Source organism: Crotalus tigris, unplaced genomic scaffold, assembly GCF_016545835.1.
Source record: "Crotalus tigris isolate CLP2741 ecotype Arizona unplaced genomic scaffold, ASM1654583v1 scf7180000024376.1991246, whole genome shotgun sequence".
NCBI lineage: Eukaryota > Metazoa > Chordata > Lepidosauria > Squamata > Viperidae > Crotalus > Crotalus tigris.
In genome coordinates, this window is record NW_024100546.1 from 1649453 (window position 1) to 1675761 (window position 26309).

The 26309-nt window shown below is 38.6% G+C and overlaps 1 protein-coding gene across 5 annotated transcripts in view; it reads right to left on the minus strand.

Moving 5' to 3' along the window:
• Positions 1 to 322: 322 nt before the first annotated feature.
• RBMS1 (RNA binding motif single stranded interacting protein 1) overlaps positions 323 to 26309 on the minus strand; it is a 151166-nt gene continuing 125179 nt past the window's right edge. For 2 of the 5 annotated variants that reach the window (XM_039328452.1, XM_039328450.1), the window contains exons 6-14: positions 24913 to 24992; positions 12272 to 12378; positions 11243 to 11292; positions 11064 to 11157; positions 8867 to 8917; positions 7207 to 7317; positions 5602 to 5682; positions 4080 to 4164; positions 323 to 3091 (exon numbers count right to left, since the gene is read on the minus strand). In XM_039328452.1, coding sequence (XP_039184386.1) covers positions 4087 to 4164; positions 5602 to 5682; positions 7207 to 7317; positions 8867 to 8917; positions 11064 to 11157; positions 11243 to 11292; positions 12272 to 12378; positions 24913 to 24992 — 652 coding nt within the window. In that variant the 3' untranslated portion in view covers positions 323 to 3091; positions 4080 to 4086. The other 3 variants (XM_039328451.1, XM_039328449.1, XM_039328454.1) reach the window with 2 other exon arrangements.

A 26309-nucleotide genomic window follows, 5' to 3' on the forward strand; every position in this document is an offset into this window, starting at 1 on the left:
AACATTTTAAGTATGGTGTACTTGTTCTCAGGAGTTGGAAAGAGGGATGAAGGAGATCCATGTTTAAGTCCACCCATGAAGGTTTCTAGATGTTTTGAGGCAAACTGCTGTATTTTGGTTTTGATTTTCTGGAAGATAGAGAGCTTTGAACATTGTCTTTAGTTTCCAGAGGAAAATATTTTGATAGATTATGTAAATATTGTCAGTAAAGCATACTCAAATAATGAGCAATATAGTGCTATAACTTTATGAATGATATAAAGGTCACATGAGTTGAATACTGTATTAGTTTTTTTTTTAAAAAAAGCATGAGAAAGTCTGGTTTTGTTTTGATGTTTTTTATTCAAAAGTTTTCAAAAGAAATAAAACAGAAAAAAGCTAACAATCTAATCAAATTTACAGTTCAAAAATGTCTTTTGGCATTTAACAACAAGTCCTAGGAAACAAAATGACAGAGTTATCTTGAACCGGACAAATAAGTTACCACTGGCAAGTTTGTGGCACTAGTAAAACAAAAATAAAAAATTAACTCTCTTGATCATATAGATATCTCTATGAAAATCTTTTTTTTCAATCTGTACAAAAGGTCTTTCTTCATAAATTATTTTTTTATAATTTAATGGCTGTCTACTATGTGATGTTTAAGTAATCGATTATTTTTTTTTTATGTACAGAGGATACATTTTGCAAATCTTACGCAGATAGTGAGTATGGCACTTAGTTCAGCTTTTCCAGCAGCATCTATTCCTTCCTCTAACCCAGTATTTCTCAAACTTGGCAACTTTAAAGTGTGTGGACTTCAACTCCCAGAATCCCACATCCAGTTATGACTGGGGAATTCTGAGAGTTAAAGTCCACACATCTTAAAGTTGCCAAGTTTGAGAAACACTGTTTTAACCCAATGTTTAACTAATTGAAAGAGAAGATCAAGTAGAAATAACTCTTCTTCTTTTTCTGGAAACATGCCACCTCCAAGGAAAAAGATGCAAGGAAGCTGAACTCTGACAAAGCAGTCAATTCAAGGGAGCATAGAACCAATAATACCACAACTTTTTTTCTTTAAAAAAATAAAAAAAATAGAAAACAAAAACAGAACATATTTCTTATGTCTATGTAATTTATCAGAATCTACACTTCTCAGAGCAGCATTGACTTTTGAAACTATGAAATGTCACTGACATCTGTACTTGAATACTCACATAAAATTTAAAAACTAAAAAGGAAAACAAAAAGTGAAAAGAAAGAATTGCTTAGGCCTAGCTCCTGAGCTAGGATGATTTGGTCTGTGGTAACAGGGAGGGCCAGCAACCTGTCCCATTAGTAAAAGAAATAAGCCTTGAGGTAGATAACTGATCATACACAGTTGACCAGACAAGTACACAGTTTTGGAAGACAACTTAATTTACACATGCGATCATAATAAAAACGAGCTTTTAAGAGCAGTGAGTTTTATCTAATACATTAAAAAGTACAAATAACAGTGTATTTGTGAAATCAGGAATTTCATAGTTTCAAAATTATTTTTTCTTCTTCTTTTCTTTACAATGAACACTTGTAGTGATGATATAAAGCGTGGCACTGCTTGGATCCAAGTCTTCCTTCATGCTTTTTGTTTGTTTGTTTGTGTCCATACATCAATTAAAAATTATAAAACCTAAATGCAAATGTACAAAAAAAGGCACATTCTTCTAACCGCAAACTGGTCCGGCAAAAAGAAAAAAATAATAATAAAAAATAAAAGAGTACAGAAGACATAACTGCTGAGACAATTCAGAATTATTGGTTACTGGCTCTTTTGTTCTTTGGTAAAGTTACCTTTAAAAAGTGCCAAGTCTTTATTTACCTAATATAGAGAGCGAGTACCCAATCTCATTCATTTTCTACTTAAATCTCAGCTTATATTTTGAAAAAAGTCTTTTAGCTTTTGCCTTTGCTGTAAAAGCAAATGCTTCTATTTGCTAGGTCTCAGTACAGCATTGTTCTTAAGCATTATCATTACTAGAAAGGACAGAAACATTCGGCATGATTCCCTACCCCCCAAACTCCCCCACCCTACAACTAAAACATAATTAGCTTCTGGAAAAAAAGGCAAAAAGTTTTTTTTTTTTTTTTACATTGCATCATACAGCAGAGTTCCTAACTAGCAGAGGAAAATTAATTGGCATAAGGCCTTACAAACGATTTATTCTATTAAAATTTCCCCAGTCAGAAAAATGTGTTTCACACAAAACATTTCCCTATTCCCCAATCTTGCATTTCACAACCTTACATTATTATGTGAGGAAAAAAATCATTAAAAACACTTACTACACATTTTTAAAAAGCCAGATTTTTCAGCAATTTTTATCGACTACCTCTTAAAAGCCCTATCCTGCTGTTTTACAAGGCATAATAGACCAGCTTTGGTCAAAAGCATTCTACACCATTAGTTTGGACTACGTACTGAAACAGCTACAGCATTAAAAGAGTTAAGGCAAATTGGAATTGATAGAAAAAAGATGAGACACTTCAGACTACTTTTAAAGGAAAAAACAAAACAAAACAGAAAGCTATGAAAACAGACCCTACAATTGCAACACTGCACTAGAGCAAGACTCACACAGCAAGCACAGAACATCAGCATGGATGTTTTACTAATTTAAACTTCAAAAAAAAAATTATACATTTTTAAAAAAGTTAAAACAAAATAAAAATAAACCAAGACACGGATTTTGTCATGCACATGGATGTGTCTCCATTTTGAGCTGTGCGTGACCGGAATTATTTTTAAGATTTTTTTTTCTTTTTTGTTTTTCTTTTTTTTTTTTGCGTCATTAACACTCGATAAAAAATTTCTTACTAAAATAAACCTGTTCGGGGGGGAGGGGGGAGGGAACAGCTACTAGAATGAATTTTAAGATCTTTTTTTTCTTTTTCTTTATGCACCTTATAGAACTTATAGCAAAAATAGTTTCAGTTGATTTCATTATAAATAACGTTTTCAAGAACCTGTGCAAAACTGTCAATAATTTCTAAAGCACAATTGATCAGTAAAATCCATGATTGTTTCAGCCTTTGCATCCTTCTCTAGGCAAGGTCACCACCAACGTATCTGAAAAAAAAAAGGTAAAAATACATTTCATTCCCAAATACCAAATTCCTAATATCTAGCCTGCTGTAGGAATTTACTGAGGTTATAAATGTAAAAGGAGAAAGTAATCTGTGCAGAGCTTAGCTGATACCGTTCCTACAGGTATGTATGAATGAAGGGCAATGAATGCACTATTATTTATTTGAAGAGAATATATCAGTTTAAACAAGGACTGGTTACTGGTTTACAAAGTGCACCTGTGAAGTGACATGAAATGCCCCAAAGGGACATGATGCTTCTGGGGTGATTTCCCTGGCTTATTTTCCATTTCTTTTTGAGCCATTTCCAGGCTTTCATAACACATTTCACACAGACAAGAATGGCTAAAAAAAGAATTCCCAAATTGGTGAAACAAACCATGGTTTATTACATTATGTCTGCATGCATGTAATCTACATTTGATGTTAAAATTTCTAAGCAGATATGAGAACTAGTAACAGTATTTCATATTATTACATTGACAGAACAGAAGCATTGAGCTTCTTTTTCCCAAATATGTATACAGATAGTTATCCCACTTTCAGGTAGAGGGTAAGGTATCTTGCAGAATTAAAGCATAATACTTAGATGTATTTTCCTAAATATTAATTGGAAGGCAAGTTAAAAATCCAAGGAAATTCTCAAATTCAAATATCAAGATATGGGTTTATAAGAATAGGTCTCTATTATAGATATTCTAGAAGTTGGTATCCTAAGCAACTTAATGAAAATTTGCTATAACAAATGTATTTTTCTATAATCAACAGAAGGAAACTTCCTTCACAATTTCATGGTTGTAGCAGACAACTTTTGTTATTTTATTGTAGGAACTGAGAAAACATTCAGGGTACCAAATTCACCACTATTTCACACTGGCTTCATAAAATTATTAGCAGAGTCTGTATTTCTTTTTATTTTGGGATGAGAAAATATTCTGTACATGTCTGAAGAAATATGATAACAATTTTACCTCACAATTACTTGTTTTGTTGATAAGTGTATGGAGAATGATCACTGGATGTTTCTACTGTAACTTGCTGCTGACCACTGGCTTCCTGTTAAAAAAAAATCACCAGCTATAGTATGAAAGGTGTTCTAATTATTTCTTCAAATTGAGTTATGGAGCAAATTTTATAAAAAAATATATCAAGACAGTTTCTAAAATTTGTGACATCAGATACAGATAGTCTTCGACTTACAGCAGTTCATTTAATGGCCCTTCAAAGTTACAACGACACTGAAAAGTGACTTATGACTGTTTTTCACATTTATGACCATTACAGCATCCCCGTGGTCATTTGATCAAAATTCAGATCAACTGACTCATATTTATAATGGTTGCAGTGTCTCGATGACGTGATCACCTTTTGGGACTTTCTGACAAGCAAAGTCAATGAGTAAGCCAGATTCAGTTAACAACTGTGTTACTAATTTAACAATTGCAGAGATTCACTTAACAACTGTACCAAGAAGGGTCGTAAAATGGGGCAAAACTCACTTAACAAATGTCTTGCATACCAACTGAAATTTTGGGCTCAAAATTGTGGTTGTAAGTTGAGGACTACCTATAGTATTACCATGTTTTCCCGAAAGTAAGCCCTACCCCCAAAATAAACCCTAGATTGACTTTTGGTGGTGGGCCTAATATAAGCCCTACCCCCAAAATAAGCCCTAGTTTTGGGGTGAGGCGCACAGCTAAAAATCAAGCTAGGGCAGGGATGGGGGGGTTGGAGTTTACCATTACAGCCAGGCCTCCCATGGATCGACACCTGCATCGCCGGAAGGAGCAGCTTTCTTCTGCAGCTGAGAATGGAGCTCGGCCTGCATTTCGCAGGCAGAGACTTTTCCGGAAGGCCTGTGCAGCCCAGAACCAAGCTATCCATAGTTCGGTTCTGGCTGTACAGGCCTTCCGGAAAGGCCTCTCACTGCGAAATGGAGGCCGAGCTCCATTCTCAGCTGCAGAAGCAAGTTGCTCCTTTGGCTGCAGAAGAAGTGAGCCCGCTGGGCAGCGCTGTTGGTGCCATTGCTGCAAGGTAAGTGGAAAAGACAACCTCTCCCCCCGAAAATATAGACCTGCTACTTCTTTTGGAAGTAACCCCCCCAAAAAAAATAAGACCGGGTCTTATTTTCAGGGCAATATGGTATGTATTACAGTTGGCCATTTTTCTTAAGACAATTCATCATTGGTTCTCTACAAAGATTGTGCATGAAAGCATATCAACCACACATACATACACACGCCACAGATGCGTTTATCCCACTCTATTAGTCAAATTCTTAAGAAGGTATATGTAGAATTTTCATTTTATTTGTTTGCCAAATTTAGACACTACCCATCTCACTCACAGAGTAACTCCGGGCGATGTACACTTAAAATCATACAGCTTAAATGCCATTTAAAAATACAATGCATCAATAAGAGTAGCAATCTCCCACCCCCAAGAGTTCACAGCAATAATGCAATACATTTTGAATAGTAAAGATTTTCTCACCTCAACTGGAACAGCTGCAGTGGGAACATGTGTATACTGGGGAATATAAGCTCCTTGCATAGCTGTTGTGGCAGGCATGTACTACAAAATAGGCAGATAATATATTCAGCTCAATACTGCACATTCAAGCATATTATCATCTGACATATAAGACCCAATAAATATTATGTGCACCATGACTTGCTTGGAAGAGTTCTCTTTTGTTTTTGTTTAGCCATGATTCATAAATCATAGTTAGAATGGCAAACCCTGATTAACGTAGGTTTAAATTTAGTAATTCCAAGCAAAACACAGTGTATTTGAAAGTAGATACAGCTGTCATCCGACTGTGTGATGGAGAGGATGGAGTAATGTAGAAACTAAAACTTGTTATAACTTATTTAGATAAACTATGATGAACTTAGCCAATGAAGATATTTATTTATTCATTAAGAAAATTTATATGGCCACCCAATTCATTCACAATGATTTATAGGCAGCTTACAGAGCCATGGTGGTGCAGTGTTTAGAATGCAGTATTGCAGGCTAATTCTGCTGACTGCTGATTGCCAGCAGTTTGGCAGTTCAATTCTCACCAGTTCAAGGTTGAGTCAGTCTTCCACCATTCTGATGTTGGTAAAATGAGGACCCAGATTGTTGGGGGCAATATGCTGACTCTGTAAACTGCTTAGAGAGGGCTGTGAAGCACTGTGAAGCAGTATATAAGTCTAAGAACTATTGCTATTATAGAAAGAATGCATGCTCTCAGATTATTAACAAATACAGGTATTCCTCGACTTACAACAGCTTGTTTAGTAACCGTTCAAAGTTACAACAGCACTAGAAATGTGATTTATGACCGGTTTTTATAGTTATGACCTTTGCAGCAGCCCCATGACCATGTGATCAAAATTCAGATGTTTGGCAACTGGTTCATATTTATGACCTGTTGTATCCCAGGGTCATGTGATCATCTTTTGTGACCTTCTGACAAGCAAAGTCAATGGGGAGGCCCCATCAGTAACCCTGTTACTAACTTATCCACGACAGTGATTCACTTAACAGCTGTGGCAAGAAAAGTCGTACAATGGGGCAAAACTCACGGAACAAATGTCTCACTTAATAACAGAAATTTTGGGCTCAATTGTAGTATAAGTTGAGGATTACCTGTAAAAGCCTGTTTTTACGTTTTTTGCTTTAACATCTTGAGGAAATAAATCAAGTGTTTCCAAAATCATTTTAACCAAATCACTGGCGACTCTGTGTCTTCTATTTTTTCTTTGTAAGACATTTCATCCAACAATGCCAGTTCTCGTTGGCAGATAAGAGATGAATAGCTCATAGTAGATTCAAGAACTCATTCACAATGTATGCTGATACCACTGCTATCAAGCCGTAAGATCATGTATTTTTGAGAAATACGAGAAGAAAAGCAGCTACATTCACCCTTCAAATCTGCTAATGTTCATGTTCCTCTCTCGAAAAAATGACAAAGGTAAGCTTTAGGAATTTTATGAACGGACAGGGTTTCTAGTGGATGCATTCATACTAGGTAGTGAACATGCCATAGAAGAGATAGTAACTTTTACAGTGGTTACTAATGGAGCTTATTGGAAGGCTACGTACTGTTCCAGTGCTGCCCAATGAAAGGTGGCTCATCTGTTGGGTCAGGGGACTTATCATTGACGCTGGCTGCAAAGACATGGTGTGCTCCATGGAAGGAGTTAATACAGCACCCTACCAGAATGAAAGAGACAGGATTCAAACATTTCCTCATGTGGATTTTTCTTTCTTTTCTAGCAAAGTAAGACGTTTTTATAGAAAACAAAAGGTTTGGGTCAAGACTTTTTTCAGTACGATCCATTCTGACCTCGGCCAGTCATTCTCTTTCAGCCCAACTCACCTCACAGGGTTGTCATTGTGGGGAAAATAGGGGAAGCAGGATGTTTTGGATATGTTCGTTGCCTTGAATTATTTGCTTAAATAATAAAAGCAGGATACAAACAAGCAAACAAACAAGTTTAAGATCTTTATTAAAACAGCACACTGGTTTTTGAAGTGAATGGTTGAGAAAACATATGCTGGAAGACGAACATTATGAAATTCATATAATTATGAGATTATTGTTCGTTGCAAGATTATCACAATTTAAGGCACTAAATATGTGGGATTCTACTGAATGCTACATAAGCGGGAATCTTCCATTTCCTCAGCCACAGGAAAAGGTCACCTTCATGGTATTTTCTGAGGGTTTTCTAACCCCTATAAAGGACCATTTTTTCTAGATAAAACATAGCATACATGGATCTTGTTACTGCAATAATTAGGAATTCTATTTTTTGCACAAACTCCAGTTATCCCCCCTACTTAAACAAAAAACAAAATGGATGTTATGGTCACTAGCTCCATTCACTTTTGTAGCTCTCGATGAAAATGTTTTGGGAAACCTTTGGCTGTCCAGCATAGAATTGGAAGGGACCATTTAAGCCAGTAAGTCTAACTCTTTGCAGCATGCAGGAAACAAGACGCTGGATTAAACGGACTTTTAGACTAATCCGGTATGGCTATTTTATTCGATAAGTAAGAATATTTCTGGTAAAGTTATTTTAGCAGGGCAATTAGTGAAGTATTTATAATGGTCTCCATGTACAGATATCATCCAGCCCCAAATATAGACTGCAAGTTTCTCTAAACTAAATTCAGTGGGAGAAGTGAGCACAATGCATTTCCTAAGCTTCAGAAGTGATAGATCTAGGATTTCCTGTCAGGAACTGTGTATCTAAAGATATGGGCACACATGTGTATACACACACCTATGTGTGTATGTATTTATAGCTATCCCCAAATTAATGCCTTTCAGATATATGATAACCCAAGACAAACCACCCTAGTATCTTCCAGGAGGTATACAGGACTCATAGGTTCTCATCCCAATTTTACAGCTTTCCATCTTTGCTTCCCATTACAGCTGTTCCAACAGAGGTGGATAGAATTGATCCATCAGTTTTTTAGATTAGGGGGCTTAAGGATAAGATGAAATGATTATTTTTTATCAATAGCAATGGATTGTACAATGTTATATTAGTTCAATGCCTGACTCCCAGCATCTCTTGGTGGTCGTTTAGTGTATACAGTAGATTGTGCCTGCTATAGAATATAGCTATATGGGTTTATATAGTCCGGCTCTGACTATATAAACCCATAAAAATGGGAACGAAATCATTTCCTCCCCATTCCCATTCCAAGAGCAGTCAGAGCAACATTAAGAGAAACAGTGCATGCTTACAGGATGCTGCATTATATATGGTTGAGGCTGCATCCAGGAGGGACTCTGCACCTGGAAAATAAAACAAAATCCATTTTTAATAAATTTGTATTAATGATGAATAGCTTATAGAACATTCAGTGTATCTTCAACCAGCCTCCAATAATGTTAAGTTCATAAATATTGTTGGATGACAGCTATCATCCTGAGTTTGCATTGGACTTGACCATCCTCTGAAGACTCAAGGTTGAGAAGTGGGCTTATATGTTGACTTATATGTTGGCTGCAAGAAGTGAAAATTCCAGTGCCAATATAGGACAACCCGGTAGACTGTGTTAATTCACATTAACCTTCACTTAGAAGACACCATAATCCTCTCTACCCAACATGTATTAGTGCAGTACCTTCAAATGCTACAAGCAGATGATAAATGATTAAGATGTAAACAATTCCTCCCTTTTTTAAGTAGAAGTAGAAAGCTGAATACCAGCAATCCCGATCTGACAGTGCAAGACTACAGGATGTGATCTCCTCAGCAGAGTTTTCACAGACACCAAGCTGAGGGAGGGGTCTGACTAAGCGGCAACATCTGTTTCCTTTTTCTCAGACCAACCGGGATTTACAGTAGAGGAGGTTGTCTGTTGAGCTTTAGCGTTCTCCAACTCTGACTGCACTTAACTTTAAAAGTTCGTTGTAAATATAGACTATATTTTGCTTTTATTTGGGATGAATACTCTGGATAAAAGGAATAGTTAATAGAGCTTAACCAGACCAAGATAGAACTGGAGGAAAGTATACCTTGGCTCTGATAAGGATCATCTGGACATTTTGAGGGAAAAAAAATCTTGAGACATTTCTACCTAAAATAAATGTGCTGCCTATGAATGTCTTAATTCTGTAATAACTGCTAGGTGTTAATACCTTCACTTTCTTTTTCAAACAGTGAACTATAAAACAGCACACTGAAAGATTCAGAATGGCAAGTTCCACAGGTTCATATCCTGTTTGGATAAGCATGGGTACAAATTACATTGGCCTTCATGAACAAGTTGCCCATACACAGAGTAGTGTATGCACGCATAACTAGCTTCGAGTATAGTTTTGAATCAGAGAAAACCAGAGCCATTTATCTACATCACTTGCTCAAAAGCTCCATCTGGAGGAGAACTCAGAAGTAGCAGCCAGTGAAGTCTGCAAAAGCTATTAAACCCTTCAGTAGAATGTGGGATTGATTTCCCAGGGCCTTCCTGTCTGGACGAGCCTTCCTCCCAAGCATCCTGGGCATTTGCCAATCCCTACCCTGAGCAGAGCCACGGGACTGGGCAGGGATCCCACATTGGCTGAATACAGTTCTTTTGCCCTTAACCAAGCCAATTTCACTACCTGAAGGCAAGAGGAAAAGGCAGCAATTCTCAGTAACACTGTTTTTGTTTTCCTCTTTCCTTCCCTCTTCTAAGCCATTGAAGCTAGCACGGTCTCTGGAGTCTAGTGTTACACAGCCTTCCCAAGAGAGATGTGGGGTTAAAGAAAGTGTGAGATTGCTCACTTTCTTCTTCAGTCTTGAAGAAGGTTCATTGGGTTTATCTCCCAATGGTTCATTGGGTTTATCTCCAAATGTTTTGTGAGATCATGCTCTAAACAGAAAGGAAGTAAACAGGAAATCTACTTGAAATCTTACAAAATAATCTATAAACACTCCAGGGATCTTTCCTGTAACATATACTAATATACAATTTTAGGGAGATTCTTTACTCTTCTAGTGAGTAAGGAAGCTTTTTGAATACAGGCCTGTTCTTTTTCAGCAAATCTGATAAACAATCTGAGGTTTTCATGGTTCCCTCAAACATAATATATTATCTCTATTTCAGCAATATTTAAGCAACAGAAGCTTTTATGTCCCCCTGCTGTACTTACCAATTCCTATTCAACAGGAAACCAAGGAGTGGTTTACTCAGAAATACATTAAAACTATTGACTGCAGTCCTGCATTATCTTTGGTGTTGTACACTAGCTTTTCTTAACCTGTTTGCTTTCCAAATGGATAGTCCTTAATTTCTGGACCTCTTATCAATGGGCTTTGAGGGAATCTGAAAGCTGAGGGCTCCTCATCTAGATATGCCCAGATTTGGTAAGGCTTTTCAATATGCATAATACAAATGAGCCACTTACAAAGAAAACATAATTTTATTGTTAATTCTGTTAATCTTGAAATACACACCTGGTATGTAGAAACTGGAGAAGCTATATATGGCGTGATAGATGTTTGAGTGATCATTCTGTTTGCTGCAATACTGTATGGTGAGGGGTAAAATCTAGAAAATACACATACCTTCATTATTATCTTTTAAAAATATACAGGAAAATCAAATGCATTTATTAAGTGCTTTATTTACATACCCATTTTGTAAAGCAGCTGTAGTTGGATCGTAAGTGAGTGTCATCCCAGCCTTTAGGAAAAGGAGCAATTAATCATCAATAAACAGTGGTTACTAACCCAATCGAAACATTACACTAGCCCATCTGTTTGAATTAATTAAAAAAAAAGGATACAATGACAGCAAAGCACAGTATTTCAAGAAATAATTTTTATCATAATTGATATACAAAGTGAAGTCTTTAGGAGTTCCAATACTTATTCAATGAAATACAGAGCTCCAATCAAAATATATTTTCTAACTCAGCTTTGGCACTCAGCTGCATATCCCCCAATGAGAATGTTTGCAATGCACCATTCAGTGCCCTGACTTTCCCCAAGCATGCTTTGAAAGCCCATACAAATCTCAGCTACTATATATTTACCGAACTTTTCAGGATATGCTGACTCATGATAGAAATGTGCTCATATAACCATGTGCCAGAATGTAGCTGAGCTGTTAAACCACACAATATGCACTGCACATGTGGCTAGGAAAGAGAGGGTATTTTCAAGAATAGCAATAATTGGAGCTCCTTCCCTTGAGAGGCACCAACTCACTAAACTACTAAGAGCCATCAAATGTTTGATGAAACTTTGGAGGTGTGTCAATGCCCCTTGCTTTTCTGACATGACTTGGAAGGCTATTCTGGTTCATAGTGCTGTGATTAGGTTACGGTTTGATTTGATTAAAGATATTTAATTGCCATTTCCTCCCTTTGCTGACGTGCAATTTTGATTATATTGCATTTTGTTTATTGTTCTTATTGATTCGACTCTTAGTCACAAAGCAGTAAATGGTTTTCAACAAAATTAAAATATTCCTAAAAAGGGATTGCATGTTTATGATTTTAATTTCAATGTTTATATTATCAAGAAGGCAAATAGCACAGAATTGTAAAAACCTATTGCATAATATAGAGGAATGACAAAACAGGGTACTATTAATTACTTTCTTAAATCTACACACACATAAACTTTAAAAGGTTGAAATGAGAACTTACAAGTCTCACCTCGCCTTCTCTGTGCCATGCTCTTCCATTTTGTATATATTTGTTCTGATTCTGTCTCTTTTTTTGTCCTCCATCCGCAAACTTGCACAACAAAGGTTCTGTAGGAGCTAAACAAAATCCTTTAGGATCAATTTGATGTACTAGTCTCTGGGATTGCAAAATGATATATTTTCTTCCCACCATTTGAAAAGGTCTTACTGCCATCTGATTTAGCTTAATTATCTAGATCAGCAATCTAGTATACAAAAATATGTGCAGATTACTGAAGTAATAGGACTATTATCTTTACATTCAGCCCAGTTAGTAAGACGAATATAGAGTAACAGGTAGTTCTTGATTTGCAACTTTATAACTGATCCTGGAATTATGGCCTAAGTGGCTGTGGTCATTAAGTTGAGGCACTTAAGTAAACAGAAATAATTTTCTGGCCTCTTTCATAACAGTTGTTAAATGAACACAATGGTCATTAAGTGAATGTATTCGTTTGAATGGGCAGAAACCAGCGAAAAACATAGCGAATCATGGTCATGAGACTGCAGATCATGGCTTATTGTAAAGTTGACCCATTCCACATGCATTCATGTGACCGCGGGGGAGTGGGAGACCATTTATGATGGCTAGGGTGCTTTGAACTATGGTACTGGAGAAGACTCCTGCGAGTCCCCTGGACTGCAAGGAGATCAAACCAGTCAGTCCTAGGAGATCAACCCTGACTGCTCTTTAGAAGGCCAGATCCTGAAGTTGAAACTCAAGTACTTTGGCCACCTAATGAGAAGGAAGGACTCACTGGAGAAGAGCCTAATGCTGGGAAAGATTGAGGGCAATAGAAGAAGGAGACGACAGAGAATGAGATGGCTGGATGGATGGAGTCACTGAAGCAGTAGATGTGAGCTTAAATGGACTCCAGAAGATGGTAGAGAACAGGAAGGCCTGGAGGAACGTTGTCCATGGGGTCACGATGGCTCAGACACGACTTTGTAACTAACAACAATAGGGTGCTCTAAAGCCCCTTTTTTGGCTGTCGTAACTTCAAAATCATAAAACAGTCATTAAAAACCCAGCCATTAAGCGAGGACTATCTGTAGGAAAACGCTCATTTCAACTCAGTACATTTTCAACTACTGATTTTCGCCTCTCTGTATACTGTATATTTTTTATATTATATAAAGGTAGACATACAGATACACCAATGGAGGATTTATTCACTGGCACAGAGAAATACTTTAGTTCAGTGGCTCTCAACTGTGATCCGCGGACTGCTGGGGGGGCTTCAATGTCATCACAGGGGGTCCACGAAGGCTTGAAGAAATGTTATGATTTAATTCTAGAGTTAAGTCTTGATGGTCTGTGGCCACAAAAGGTATTTAAAGGGATGGTGGTGAAGAATGCATTCATATTAGAATTTTTCTCATTCGTTTTAAAGCAGGACCCTTTAAGACTGGATTCTTCTATCTTTATATACAGATAGAAACTTTTCTAGCGTTTATGAAACTACCCTTTTGAAAACAGGCATATGTGCACAGATACACAGACAAAAAGAGGCTGTTTGTGGAATCTGGATTCAGCATGTATAAGTCTTTAATATTTACTCTAGTAAAGTCTCACTGAATTCAGCAGCTCCTATTGCAGTGGTCCTCAACCTTTAGGGCTTGGTGGCCCGACCCGGGGGGGGGGGAGAGAGGAAAAAGGCCATGCAAGCTTGTGCGGCTCAGATCTGAATGGCCAGGTAGTGGACCGCAGCATGGGGGTTGGGGACTCCTATCCTATTGCTCTCTATGTATTCACAGGATATTTCTATGCTGAAACTGGATCTTTTTAGTGCACTTTTTCTGTTTTATTCTTCTTGCAAAAAGTCATTTTAATCAACCCGCATTACATCCCAATGAATTCAGCAGTTCTTACTCCAAAGAAAGTATGTTTATAACTTCTAGTCCTGCTTAGTCACCATGTTCCTTTCATTCCCCTCTAAATAGAGATGATACACTGTAGAGCAGACATGTCAAACCCGCGACGTCGCGTGACGTATCAGAGCTTTTCCCCCCTTGCCGGCAATGGGGCGGGCGCGGTTTCCTGGTGACGCGTCCGGCCTACGGGCCGGCAGTTGGACACCCCTGCTGTAGAGCTTCCCTATTCATGGAGATTCTGCACCAGCTGAGGTACAGTGAGTCCCTGACTTACATCCACAACTGAGCCCAACATCTATGCTGCTAAGCAAGGTAGTTGTCAAGTGAACAGCGCCCCGTTTTCTAACCTTTTTCGCCACAGTTGTTAAGCGAATCACTGCAGTTGTTACATGGTCATTAAGCAAATCCAGCTTCCCCATTGACTTTGCTTGTCAGAAGCTCGCAAAAGGTGGGGTCACGTGACGGGACATTGCAACTATCATAAATACATGCCAGTTGCCAAGTGCCCCAATTTTGATTGCGTGACTTACAGGGATGCCACAATGGTCGTAAGTGTGAAAAACAGTCATGAGTCACTTTTTTCAGTGCCCTTGTAAATTTCAAACAATCCCTAAATGAACTACCTGCTTCTGATTTTCCATCATCCTCATCTGTATGGAGAATCTTAATGGATAGAGGATGCTCTGCAGCTTCAAATGCTCAAACATTCACAGTCTACAGCATTTCTTATCCAATAGTATCTTCCTCCATTACACTAATAAATTCTTCCATCCCACATTTTACTTTAAATTTATTTGGAGGAAACCCCTTCCCTTTCTTTTGAAAAAAAAAATGTTAATAAGGTACAGCTATGCACTGAAAGCTGTTTACATAGCTGTTCTGTTGGATTATATATCCGAAATTAAAATGATGACATTATGAAGCCCTTCTATGACACATAATGCCTGTTTTGGCACATATCTAATATTTTTGTCATCCAAGAGAATCTTGCAGAATTAACTGTGAGCATGCAACAGTATAAGCAAGTTTTGCAGATCTTAATTCTATTTGTGTTCTCTAACAGCTTAAACAACCTCAAGGAGATCCAGCTGTATTCAACTATTCTCACCTAGAATACAGTGTTCTAGTTTGAATGCAAATCCATCCATCCATCCATCCTTTTCTGCCTTTTAAATTAGAATTACAAAGACAACAATGGATGGAAACTAATCAAAGAGAGATCCAACCTATAACTAAGAAGAAATTTCCTGACAGTGAGAACAATTAGACAGTGGAACAAACTGTGGGTGCTCCATCACTGAAGGCTTTTAAAAAGAGACTGGTTAGTCACCTTCTGTAATGGTATAGGGCAGGGGTAGGGAACCTTGGCTCTTTTATGACTTGTGGATTTCAACTGCCAGAATTCCTGAGTCAGCATGGCTGGTAACAGGTAACATGTTTACTATAAACTGAAGTTTTTATCTTACTTCATAAACATAGTCAATGGCTAGGGATTCTAAGAAATTCTATTATAAAATATCTAGTGAGTGGAAGAAGGTTGCTTTAAGCTCTGAAAGTCTGAATCTTGATAATGCTTTAATTTTTAAATGCTTTAATTTTACTTCTGTATGGGAAGAGATAGAATGATGAATGAATACCTGAAAATAGTCTGCAAATCAAATTTGAACTGTAAAATTCATGTTAAGAGGAATGTATCAGCTACAAACAGCAGCTACAAACATGATGGGTGGAAGCTGGCAGATACAAAAAAAGGTCCTTTTTGGCAGTGACACTATATATATGGAATTTCTTTCCCCCAGGAGAGGCAATTAGCTTTCTTCCTGTTGACTTTTACGTGGGCTTTTAGTGGCTCCATTTTTCTTCAGATTTTATCATAGAATGGCTGACTGAACAGAACTATTTTGACTAAAACACAGCTGTTCCTCCCTTTCCTTGTAATACATTTAATGACTCTGTAGAAGCACTACTATAAAGTCAGTTAATATTTTCAGCTAATAATAATTTTTCTGCTTCACTGATTTTCAGCAAACAACATTCCATAGACTATATAAAACCCTGTCTCGAAATGTAATATGAATTATATAAACCATAAGCTTAAAAATTCTGGGATGTCTGGTCATTCCAACCACTCCAGCTGCCATTTTGTATTAAACAATGTAGTCACTTGCATTTCATGTAGTGCTTTGAATTGAATGCTCTTTATAATGATACGTTGTAGAGGAAATCATTTCTTTAGTATACATTTCTATAGTGAACAATGCTAAAATTGTTCTAAACAATTGTTTTGTTGTTTGTGATTTCTCCATTATCTGCGAGTTCTGGTAATTTATCAATTTTCAGGAAAATTGGTCTGTTGTTTTTATAGAATATAAAGAGAGTAATGGATTAGACTGAATTACACTCAGATTACATTACTTGGGCTAGATACTCAGAAGTATGTTCTCAGTCAGTTTCCTTACTAACACTTATTTAACTCTCATTTCCAGTAAAAAACATGGACACAAACTTTTTAACAGAAAGATAATTTAGCAAGAAATATAATTTTAGCAAACAAATTAGGCTGAAAATTATTTTATCATGACAGTGGTCTGTAACCACTTTCAATGGGTTCAGAAGTCTAGTAACATAATCAGAAAAAAATGAATTCCTCCTGCCCAGATTTTCAACTGTACATTATTAAACCATATTATGTTGTTTGATTAAGGTAATCCTCAAGATAGGACCATATGTATAGTCACATGTTGCAACAGCTGTTAAATGAATGACCCCATCCCTACTTTCCCCAATGAACTGTTAAATGAACATGCAGGTTGTTAAGCAGAGCATGGAGTACCTCAGGGGTGGGAGAGGCCCCTGGAGGCACAGCCATAGCCTTCCCTCTCACTATATGAAACTGGCTTCCTAGACAAAACTGGGTAGATCGAACTGGACTGATTTGTCTTTTTCAAATAGTATTTTAAAAGCAGTCTTGCATATTACAGCAAATGTGGGGTATTTATCATCTCCAGATTGAAATGAAATCTCCCAGGAACAGATGAGGAAATGGAAATCCTCCTCCTCCTCTTCTTCTTCTTCCTTCTCCTCCATCATCATTATCATCATCATGATGCAGAGGTTAAAGTGCGGTAGGGCAGGCAAACTCTGCCCACAGCCTGGAGTTCGATCCTGATGGGTCTCAAGACTGAGTCAGGCTTCCATCCCTCTGAGGTCGATAAAATGAGGACCCAGATTATTGGGGACAATATGCAAAATAATGCTTACATTGTAAACCACCCAGAAACTGCTGTAAAGTGCTACTGGGCGGTAATATCAGTTTAAATGCTATTGCGATTGCTATTATGGCCGCTGTGCTTCCTACCCTGCTGTAAAGGCATAAATCCCACTTAACCTTGCATACGGAGAACTGAGTACCAAGAATTCTGCAGTTTCTTCTGGAATGAAATTATATAAATTTCTGTCCTATTCTTGGCAACTGGGTTACATGACTCTGTGCCCCAGCAGTTTACAATCCCTCTTATATCCCCACATCAAGCTCTCCCTTCTCTGCCTGGTGCAGATTTCTTGAATTCTACTCAGTTGTCTGGTTTGCTCAGAAACACATGTTATAGGACCTCAACCATAATCTGTCTACACCTATATTCCTCTGACTGAAATTCATTCATAAGCAAGCTTAAGGAAACTGGGCTCACATACCAGGGACTCCAGTTTATTTTAAAAATAGGAATGAGAGCAACACCTGCCTCAATGATATCCCTTTCTTTTTCTCCACATTCAGGAACATTTTTGCCCTGTTTTAGTGCTGAAGTACCTCATTTGGGTAGCAGGCTCTAACCATTATTTGCCTGCTTTCCACCACCCAATTAACACTATGTGAGTAAGTGCCTCCTTCTAGCAGATTGCACATTATGGAGCAGTGGCAAGTTGGCTACCTAGAGAAGCAGCCTTGGCCCTATGTGCCTGTGGGAGGACCCTGAACAGTCACTACTGTTGGCAACCACTACTATTGGCAATCCCTTTCAGTGGTTTATTCAACGCAGTGGATCACAAGAAAATGAACGGTGAAGCAATGGCAAAACCAGACTGGCTTGTTCCTTTAGTGGAAGGGTGTCAAACTCGCAACGTCATGTGACATGTCGTGACGTATTGCAACTTTCTTTCCATTGCCAGCAATGGGGTGGGCGCGGTTTCGGCATGACACATCCAGCTCGCAGGCCAGCAATTTGACACCCCTGCTTTAGTCCTTATCTGAACACTGATTTCACACATATAAGTCTTGATTTCCTCATTTCTCTAAGTTGGTTCTGGTTTCTAACAATGGCTCTTACAGCATAATTCTGCAGCTACTGTACCTTCATACACATTCCCGCTAATACTACCAACTTTTTTTTAGTCTTGCATCAATTCTATTCCAAAAACAGCAAGAATTAAATAGGTTTTAATACTTCCTTAGTTCTTTTTGAATAGTCCTAATACTGTAGACTGTCAGGGATCTTTTACTTTAGAGATTCCTTATTCTACAAGATAATTTTAGAAATGTTTATAGTATGCTATAGTTTGAATTGCTGTTTTTATCCTATGTCTGCACGGTGCTAAGTTAAAGGCACAGGGTTAATAGATATACTACCACTATGATTGTTACTTGCCTAGGCTATTTGATTTTTTTTAGAAACTTCTACAGTTGTACTTTTTTGTGAATGGGACAGGTGCCCAAAGCTTCCGAGTACCTCATTTGCACACTTTAGTATAAAAACATTTCTAAATAAATGCTTCTTACAAAGTTCAATAGATTAAAAAAAAGAGGCTGGCCTGATTTTCTTAGAAATGTTTGTTCAGCGTTTCCTGAACACCTTCTTGCTGTCCGAGAGTCCCAGTTTTTTCTCCTGCCAACTTATCTGGCCATTTTGCATTTGATTCCAGATGTTTTTTTCAGCTTAGAAGGATATGACAGCATGGCTTTTTTAGACGGTTTTCCATCCAAGTCTGTTCAGTAACATGTCCCGACTTCTCTGTTCTTGCAGTTTTTTCTCATCCAAATCAAGACTTCTGATTTAGCCAACAGTCCTCCATTAGCAGGAATTTGCTTTGGGGCAGATTTATTTTTATTCAACATCTTTTATCCTTGTCCTACACAGAAGTAAGATGTGCTGCTAACAGACAGTAACTATTGCCTCTTCTAAAGCTGGAGTGAAGCAAACCTTGCCCTTTTCACTATGCGCCAAGAAGCAAATGTGAATTTAAAAAGACCACTGAAGCTAGCCAGACATCAGAAGAGTACAAGACAGGTCAAAAGTGGCAACGTGTAAGAAGTTCTGAATGCAAACCATTTTGAATTCAAACAGCTGTGTTTTCAGTTCAAAATAACTATCTGAAAGAAACGGTTTCAGTCATTTCAAAGTGCCCCAAAACTATCCACTTAAAAAGCAAAGCAACTGTTTTGAACACAAAACAGCTGTTTCAAGCTCAAAACAGAGATATCAATTTCAAACAGTTCAAATTCAGACATTAGTCAGAAACTATGTGGACCTTATAAACACAAGCAAAGAATTTGATGCTATTAGAGGAAGCATAGGAAGAAAAGACAAAAGTCTTTTGTCTGGTTTTTGGGAGTTGATTGCATCTTATGCCAGTCAGCTGGGTATTAAACTAATACATAAGGCTGATAATTAACTGAATTATTGCTATTAATGATACCTTAATAATAATATCCCACATCCTTTACATGGACGACTTAAAGCCGTATGGAAATATACCATCTGGAATAGAATCGCTGCTCAACATGTCCACATATATAGTCAATATATTGCAATACAGTTTGGACTGGACAAATGTGACCTGCTTACCATCAAATTAGGGAAAATGGTGAAAGCTGAAGGAATCAAGATGTCCTATGGAAATAACATGAAGTGTCTGGATGAAGATGACCACTATAAATACTTGGGCATCCTTCAGCTGACATCAAGCACAATGAAGCCAAGAAAAAGGTTAGAAATTAATATATCAGGAGAGTGAAGAAGATTAAGTCCAAACTCGTGGAGGACATACTATCAAGGCAATCAACACTTGGGCAATTCCAGTCATTAGATATACAACTAGAACGATGGACTAGGCTCAAGCAGAACTAAAAGCCCTGGATAGAAAGACCAGAAAAATAATGACAACAAGTTGACAGACTCTATTTACCAAAGAAAATGGGTGGGCATGGAATCTTGCAAGTACATTAGACAATTGATGAAGAAAAAATGACATCAGAAGAATATATTAAGGATAATGTAGAAGATGCACAGAACCTACCAGGAAGGCCTACTGAATATTGGAGAGACCAAATTTGTCTACAAGACCAAATGAAGAACAGAAAGCAGACATGGGAAGACAAAGCATTACATGGCTAGTACATTTAGAAAAAAAACAGCAGGGAAAGCAGATAATAACAAGAGCTGGCAATAGCTAAGAGCAGGAAAGTTGAAGAAAGAGAGACAGAGGGGCTAATTCTGGCTGCACAAAACCAAGCCTTGAGAACAAATGCATACAAAGTCAGAATTGAGAAGACAGCAACAGCTAGCAAGTGCTACTTTGCAAAGAAACCAGACTATCTGGTTAGCTGTTGCAAGAAGATTGTACAGACCGACTACAAACAATGGCATGACAAAATAGGAACAATGGTACATTGGAAGATTTGCAAGAAATATCATTTGCCTGCAAGCAAGAACTGGTGGGACCATAAAAGAGATAAAGTAATAGAACAGTGGTTCTCAACCTATGGGTCGCGACCCCATTTGGGGTCGAATGACCATTTTACGGGGGTCGCAAAACAACGCGACCCGCCATTCCCCCCCCTCAGGGGGTAGCGCCGCACATGCGCGTTGCGCATGCGGGCAGCACCGCGCATGCGCATCGCGCATGGGGCGCCGCCATGCATGCATGCTGCACATGGGGCAGCCCCCCCCGCATGCACGGCGCACATGCGCGGCGCATCCGTGTGACGGGAGTCGCCGTCACACAAAGGTTGAGAACCGCTGTAATAGAAAATGAAGAAGCTAAGGTGCTCTGGGACTTTAGACTTCAAACAGACAGACACCTGCCACATAACACCAGAGAATTAACAATTGTTGATAAGAAAGACAAAAAAGTCTGGATAACAGATGTAGCAGTATCTGGAGACAGCAGAAGAGAAGAGAAAGAAATGGAAAAGATAACAAAATACAAAGGCCCGCAAATAGAAATAGAATGACTGTGGCAAAAAAAGGCAAAGTTAGTACCAATAGTCACGGGCACCTGGGTGCAATCCCAAAGCAACTGGAGTACCATTTGAATACCATTGGCATTAACAAATTCACGATCAGTCAATTGCAAAAAGCAGCTTACATCATGCAAAGAAACCTCTAACATCATCAAATATCCACATCTGCCTATTCCAGGTCCTTAGAAAGAATTCGATAGATAGACAAAAATGTCAAATCCAGTCTGAACATCTGGTATACTGTGCAACAGGCCATAATAATTATATACCAGATAGGTATATGTTGAAAAGAATAAAGTGGATAATTGATGCAGCAATACAAGGGGATAGTAGAATAGAAGAAAAAGAATTGAAGAAGTTCACATAGTATCAAGATCTGAAAACTGGGGCATGGGCCTCCTCAAAAGCGGCTGACTTTGCAGAGAACTTCAATGAGCAAAGCAACAATCACTAATAAAAACATGGAAAAAGAACATACCTTTGTTAAGAAATTCTACAATACTGATGGCATGGTTTGGACATACAACAAGTATGAGATAAATCACATTTACTTCCATTTTTTTTCTTAATCTAAATTCTGCTGTTCAGCCTGCTCTTCCCAATGTTGTATCATTTTAATCACACTGGAAAGTAACAGAAAGGCTTTCTTGTTGATTGATCAATTGGTTGGTAGATGTACTAAGTGCTCTTCTTACCCTGCACTCCACTTCTGGTTCATTATTTTTATTTTTTAATCCTATAGAGAAATTTGTTACTCTCTTCTGGTAGATGTTGATAACTAAAGGGTGGTTGCTTCTGGCATATTATGAGCTATTGTAAGTTGAGAGCTGTCCATCACAAAAATGGGCTGGGATTTTAACAACAACCAATGAATACATTAATTTTTATTAACAGCAGCTGTTATGATTTTTTCCCCCTGCTTTTGCAATAGTAATACACAAGATACTATGGTATGAACAGCAGCAGCAACAATAAAAATCAATAAAAGAAAAACCACACAATCAGCTTCATCTAATTATATATTTGGGTACCAAAGTTTCATACGAAGAGTCAAATTCAGTGCTAGCAAGCAAACAAATCTATGTGAAAAGTGAGCTAATTAAAAACTGAAGAATCATTTGAGCCTTCCTCTTCCTGCACACCCATTTCAGAATTACTTACTACGGCTACAGGGATTTGAAGTACTGTAGTGTATGCCTTGGTGCTAGAACATTATCATGATATTAGTTTTCTGTCTGGTCTTCTTTTGGTTACAGTAAGTGGAATAAATAATGCTTACACTACTGAAGAGTTGAACGACAGAGGCAACAGTATCCATAATCTCCCTGTTCACATAGAGCAGGGGTAGGCAACCCAAAACACTCAAAGAGCCACTTGAACCCGTTTCCCACCAAAAACAAAACACCGGGAGCCGCAAAACCCTTTTGATATCTAAAATGAAGATAACACTGCATATATCCTTTTTTATCTTTATTATAGGTGTGTGTGTGTGTGTGTGTGTGAGAGAGAGAGAGAGAGTGTTTGTGTATGTGTATGTGTATACACACACACACACACACACACACACACACACATTAAAAATAAAAGTAAAAATATGACTCTTTGGAATATCCATACTATTAAAACAATGATCACCGAGAGAATGCTTTAAGAGAATAAAATTACATACACACACAGGTAAAAAAAGGATATATGCAGTGTTATCTTCATTTTAGATGTCAAAAGGGTCTCTCTCTGTGTGTCTCTCTCCCTCCCTCCCTCTCTGCCCTTGGTCTGCCACTCCTCTTTCCCCACTCTCTTTCTTTCTCTCTCTTTCCTCTCTCTCTTTCCCCCTCCCTCTCTCTCTCTCTCTCTCTCTCTCTCTCTTTCTCCCCCCCCCCCCCATCTGCTGCTCACCTGGCAAGCTTCAAGTTGTTCTCCAACAATCTCAGGGGTAGGCAACCTCGTGTCTTTTATGACTCATGGACTTCAACTCCCAGAATTCCTGAGTCAGCCTAGCTGGGCTAGCTAGCTCTCTCCTGCCCTTCCTGCTTCCTGCAGAGACGCAGCAAAGGGAGGAGCTCCGCCCACTAAGCTTTTCAGCTCCTCGGAGAACAATGTGAGCGCAGTCTCTTTTAAACATATACACACACACACACACACACACACACACACACACACACACACACACAACACACACACACACACACAGAGAAGCAGGGAAGCGCAATTGCCTCTCTCTGTCTCTGTCTCTCTCTGCAAAGGCAGAGGAGGCTGGGAGCCACAAGGGAAGGCTCAAAGAGCCGCATGCGGCTCCGGAGCCGCAGGTTGCCGACCTGTGACATAGAGCAACCTTTTCAGAGTTTCTGCAACCTTTTCAGAGTTTCTGTGAAAATTTCCATGAAAGGGTGCTCAATGTACAAGAAAAGTGCTACAGAAGAATGGCCAGCGACACTGACAATAGCCTAATTCACAAGTCCCGTCTGTCCACATGACTGTCTGCTGAGGGAAGAATGGACTGTTTACATGTTCAAAAGGGATTGGTTTGAATTGGCCTGGGGCTAGCAATCCTCTCATGTTAATTAAGATAATAAGGGAGGGACTATCAGAGGAGGGTAGGAACAGAAGTCTCTGTCCTCTCTTCCTTTCCTCCCTCCCTTCTACCTTTCTCCCCAAGTCTGATTAATGCTGCAAAGGGAACAGGAGCATTTTGATATAGTAATAGTAGTAAAGTTGGAAGGGACCTTGGAGGTCATCTAGTCCAACCCCCTGCTCAGGCAGGAAACCCTACACCATTTCGGACAAATGGCTATCCAGTCTCTTCTTAAAAACTTCCAGTGTTGGAGCATTTACTGCTTCTGGAGGCAGGTTGTTCCACTGATTAACTGTTCTCACTGTCAGGAAGTTTCTCCTTAGTTCTAGGTTGCTTCTCTCCTTGATTAGTTTCCACCCGTTGCTTCTTGTCCTGCCTTTAGGTGCTTTGGAAAATAGCTTAATTCCCTCTTCTATGTGGCAGCCCCTGAGATATTGGAACCCTGCTATCATGTCCCCCCTCGTCTTTCTCTTCGTTAAACTAGAAATACCCAATTCTAGCAACCGTTCCTTATATGTTTTAGCCTCCAGTCCCCTAATCATCTTTGTTGCTCTTCTCTGTACTCTTTCTAGAGCAGTGGTTCTCAACCTGTGGGTCGGGACCCCATTTGGGGTCGAACGACCATTTCACGGGGGTTGCCAAACAAGGCTGTCCACCATTTTTCCCCCTTTTCTTTGGCCACGCCCCTGGCACCCGGTGATATATAAGTGGTTGGGGGTCACCACAACATGGGGAACTGTATTATGGGGTTGCGGCATTAGAAAGGTTGAGAACCACTGTTCTAAAGTCTCAAGATACAACACCCACACTATTGTTCTGCCTCCCACTTTTTATACCCTAGTTCTAAAACTCATTAACTTTGCATTTTCCAAGGAATGAACAAACATGCACATGTGCACACATAAACAAATACACGCACACCACTTACCAGAAACTCCTGGTGGGGTTTTAATAAATTTCCCATTAAAATGAGCAATCACTGCTTCACATTTCTCTGTTGATTCCATCCTACATAAAAAATATATATATACAAATATATAAAGTGCATTATTGTATTTATGTACATTAATACAACTCTGCCCAGAGTTCCCCTGTGGTGAGATGGGTGGCCAATAAATTTTATAAAGAAACCATCGTTTGTTCATTTGATTCAGACAGAAGGTAAAATCAAAGATTAGCACGACTGGTCAGGCATAACGTTTCTGTGCTTTCTTTTCCCTGTAAATACTGACATTTCCTCCCTTGAGCTATCTTTAATTTTCTGACAAACTGGAAGTGAATAAGAGAACGAAGAAACCCAAGGCTCATTTTTACAGCGCCTAACCTAGTTTCCCTAGTTTCTGGCGTAGTTAATATAGTTAGAAGGATTCAGTTTCAGGCAGCCTCCTAGTTTTTTACAACTAAATGTAACTAAATGCCTCAGCTTTACTTTCTCTCTTGCCCATTTCTAGGAGGAATTTTGTTTAATGACGTACACTGAAGGTTTAATTTCCCTTATTCTACCAGGCTATGTCCAATGGGCTGGCCCTCCTATTACAAGCCTGCAAAGCTTTCATATTTATGGGCATATGAATAGCAATACTAATAGCACTTGGACTTATATACCGCTTCATAATGCTTTACAGCACTTTCTAAACGGTTTTACTGAGTCAGCATACTGCCTCATTTTACCAACTTTGAAAGGATGAGAGGCTAAGTCAACCTCGAGCCCTCTCAGGACCGAACTCCTGGCTGCATTCTAACCACTGAGCCATCACAGCTCATGAGGCAGGCTGTCCCAAACTTAAAGTTGCAAAAGACGAATTTTTTAATCATGCTTTTGTATGTTGGTATTGGAGCAGATTCCTGAGAATATCATGAATAGTCCAGAAATCATTAGAGGGATCACCAGCAGGAAAAAGGAGATCCTAATCCTGCTACATAGGACTTTAGTCAGACCCCATTTAGAATACTGTGCCGCTTCTGGAAACCTCACTTAAAAAAAGACATTGATAAGTCCAGAAATGGGCAACAAAAATAGTGCAAAGTCTGAGGGACAAAACACATCAGGAGACACTGGAGGAACTGAATATGGATAGCCTGGAGACAGAAGGGAAATATATTAAGGGTGTGAATAAGGTTCCAGAAGGCAGTATTTCCAATATTAAGTAAAAATCAAGGACACGGGGGCATAACCTCGAACTGAGAAATTTAAAAGTAATGTTAGAAAAGTTATTACTTCACAGAAAGACTACTGGAAGCTTGGAACCAACTTCCAGCAGAGATAGTAGGTCAATTGTCAGTAACTGAGTTTAAACATGCTTAGGATAAGCTCACATCTATATC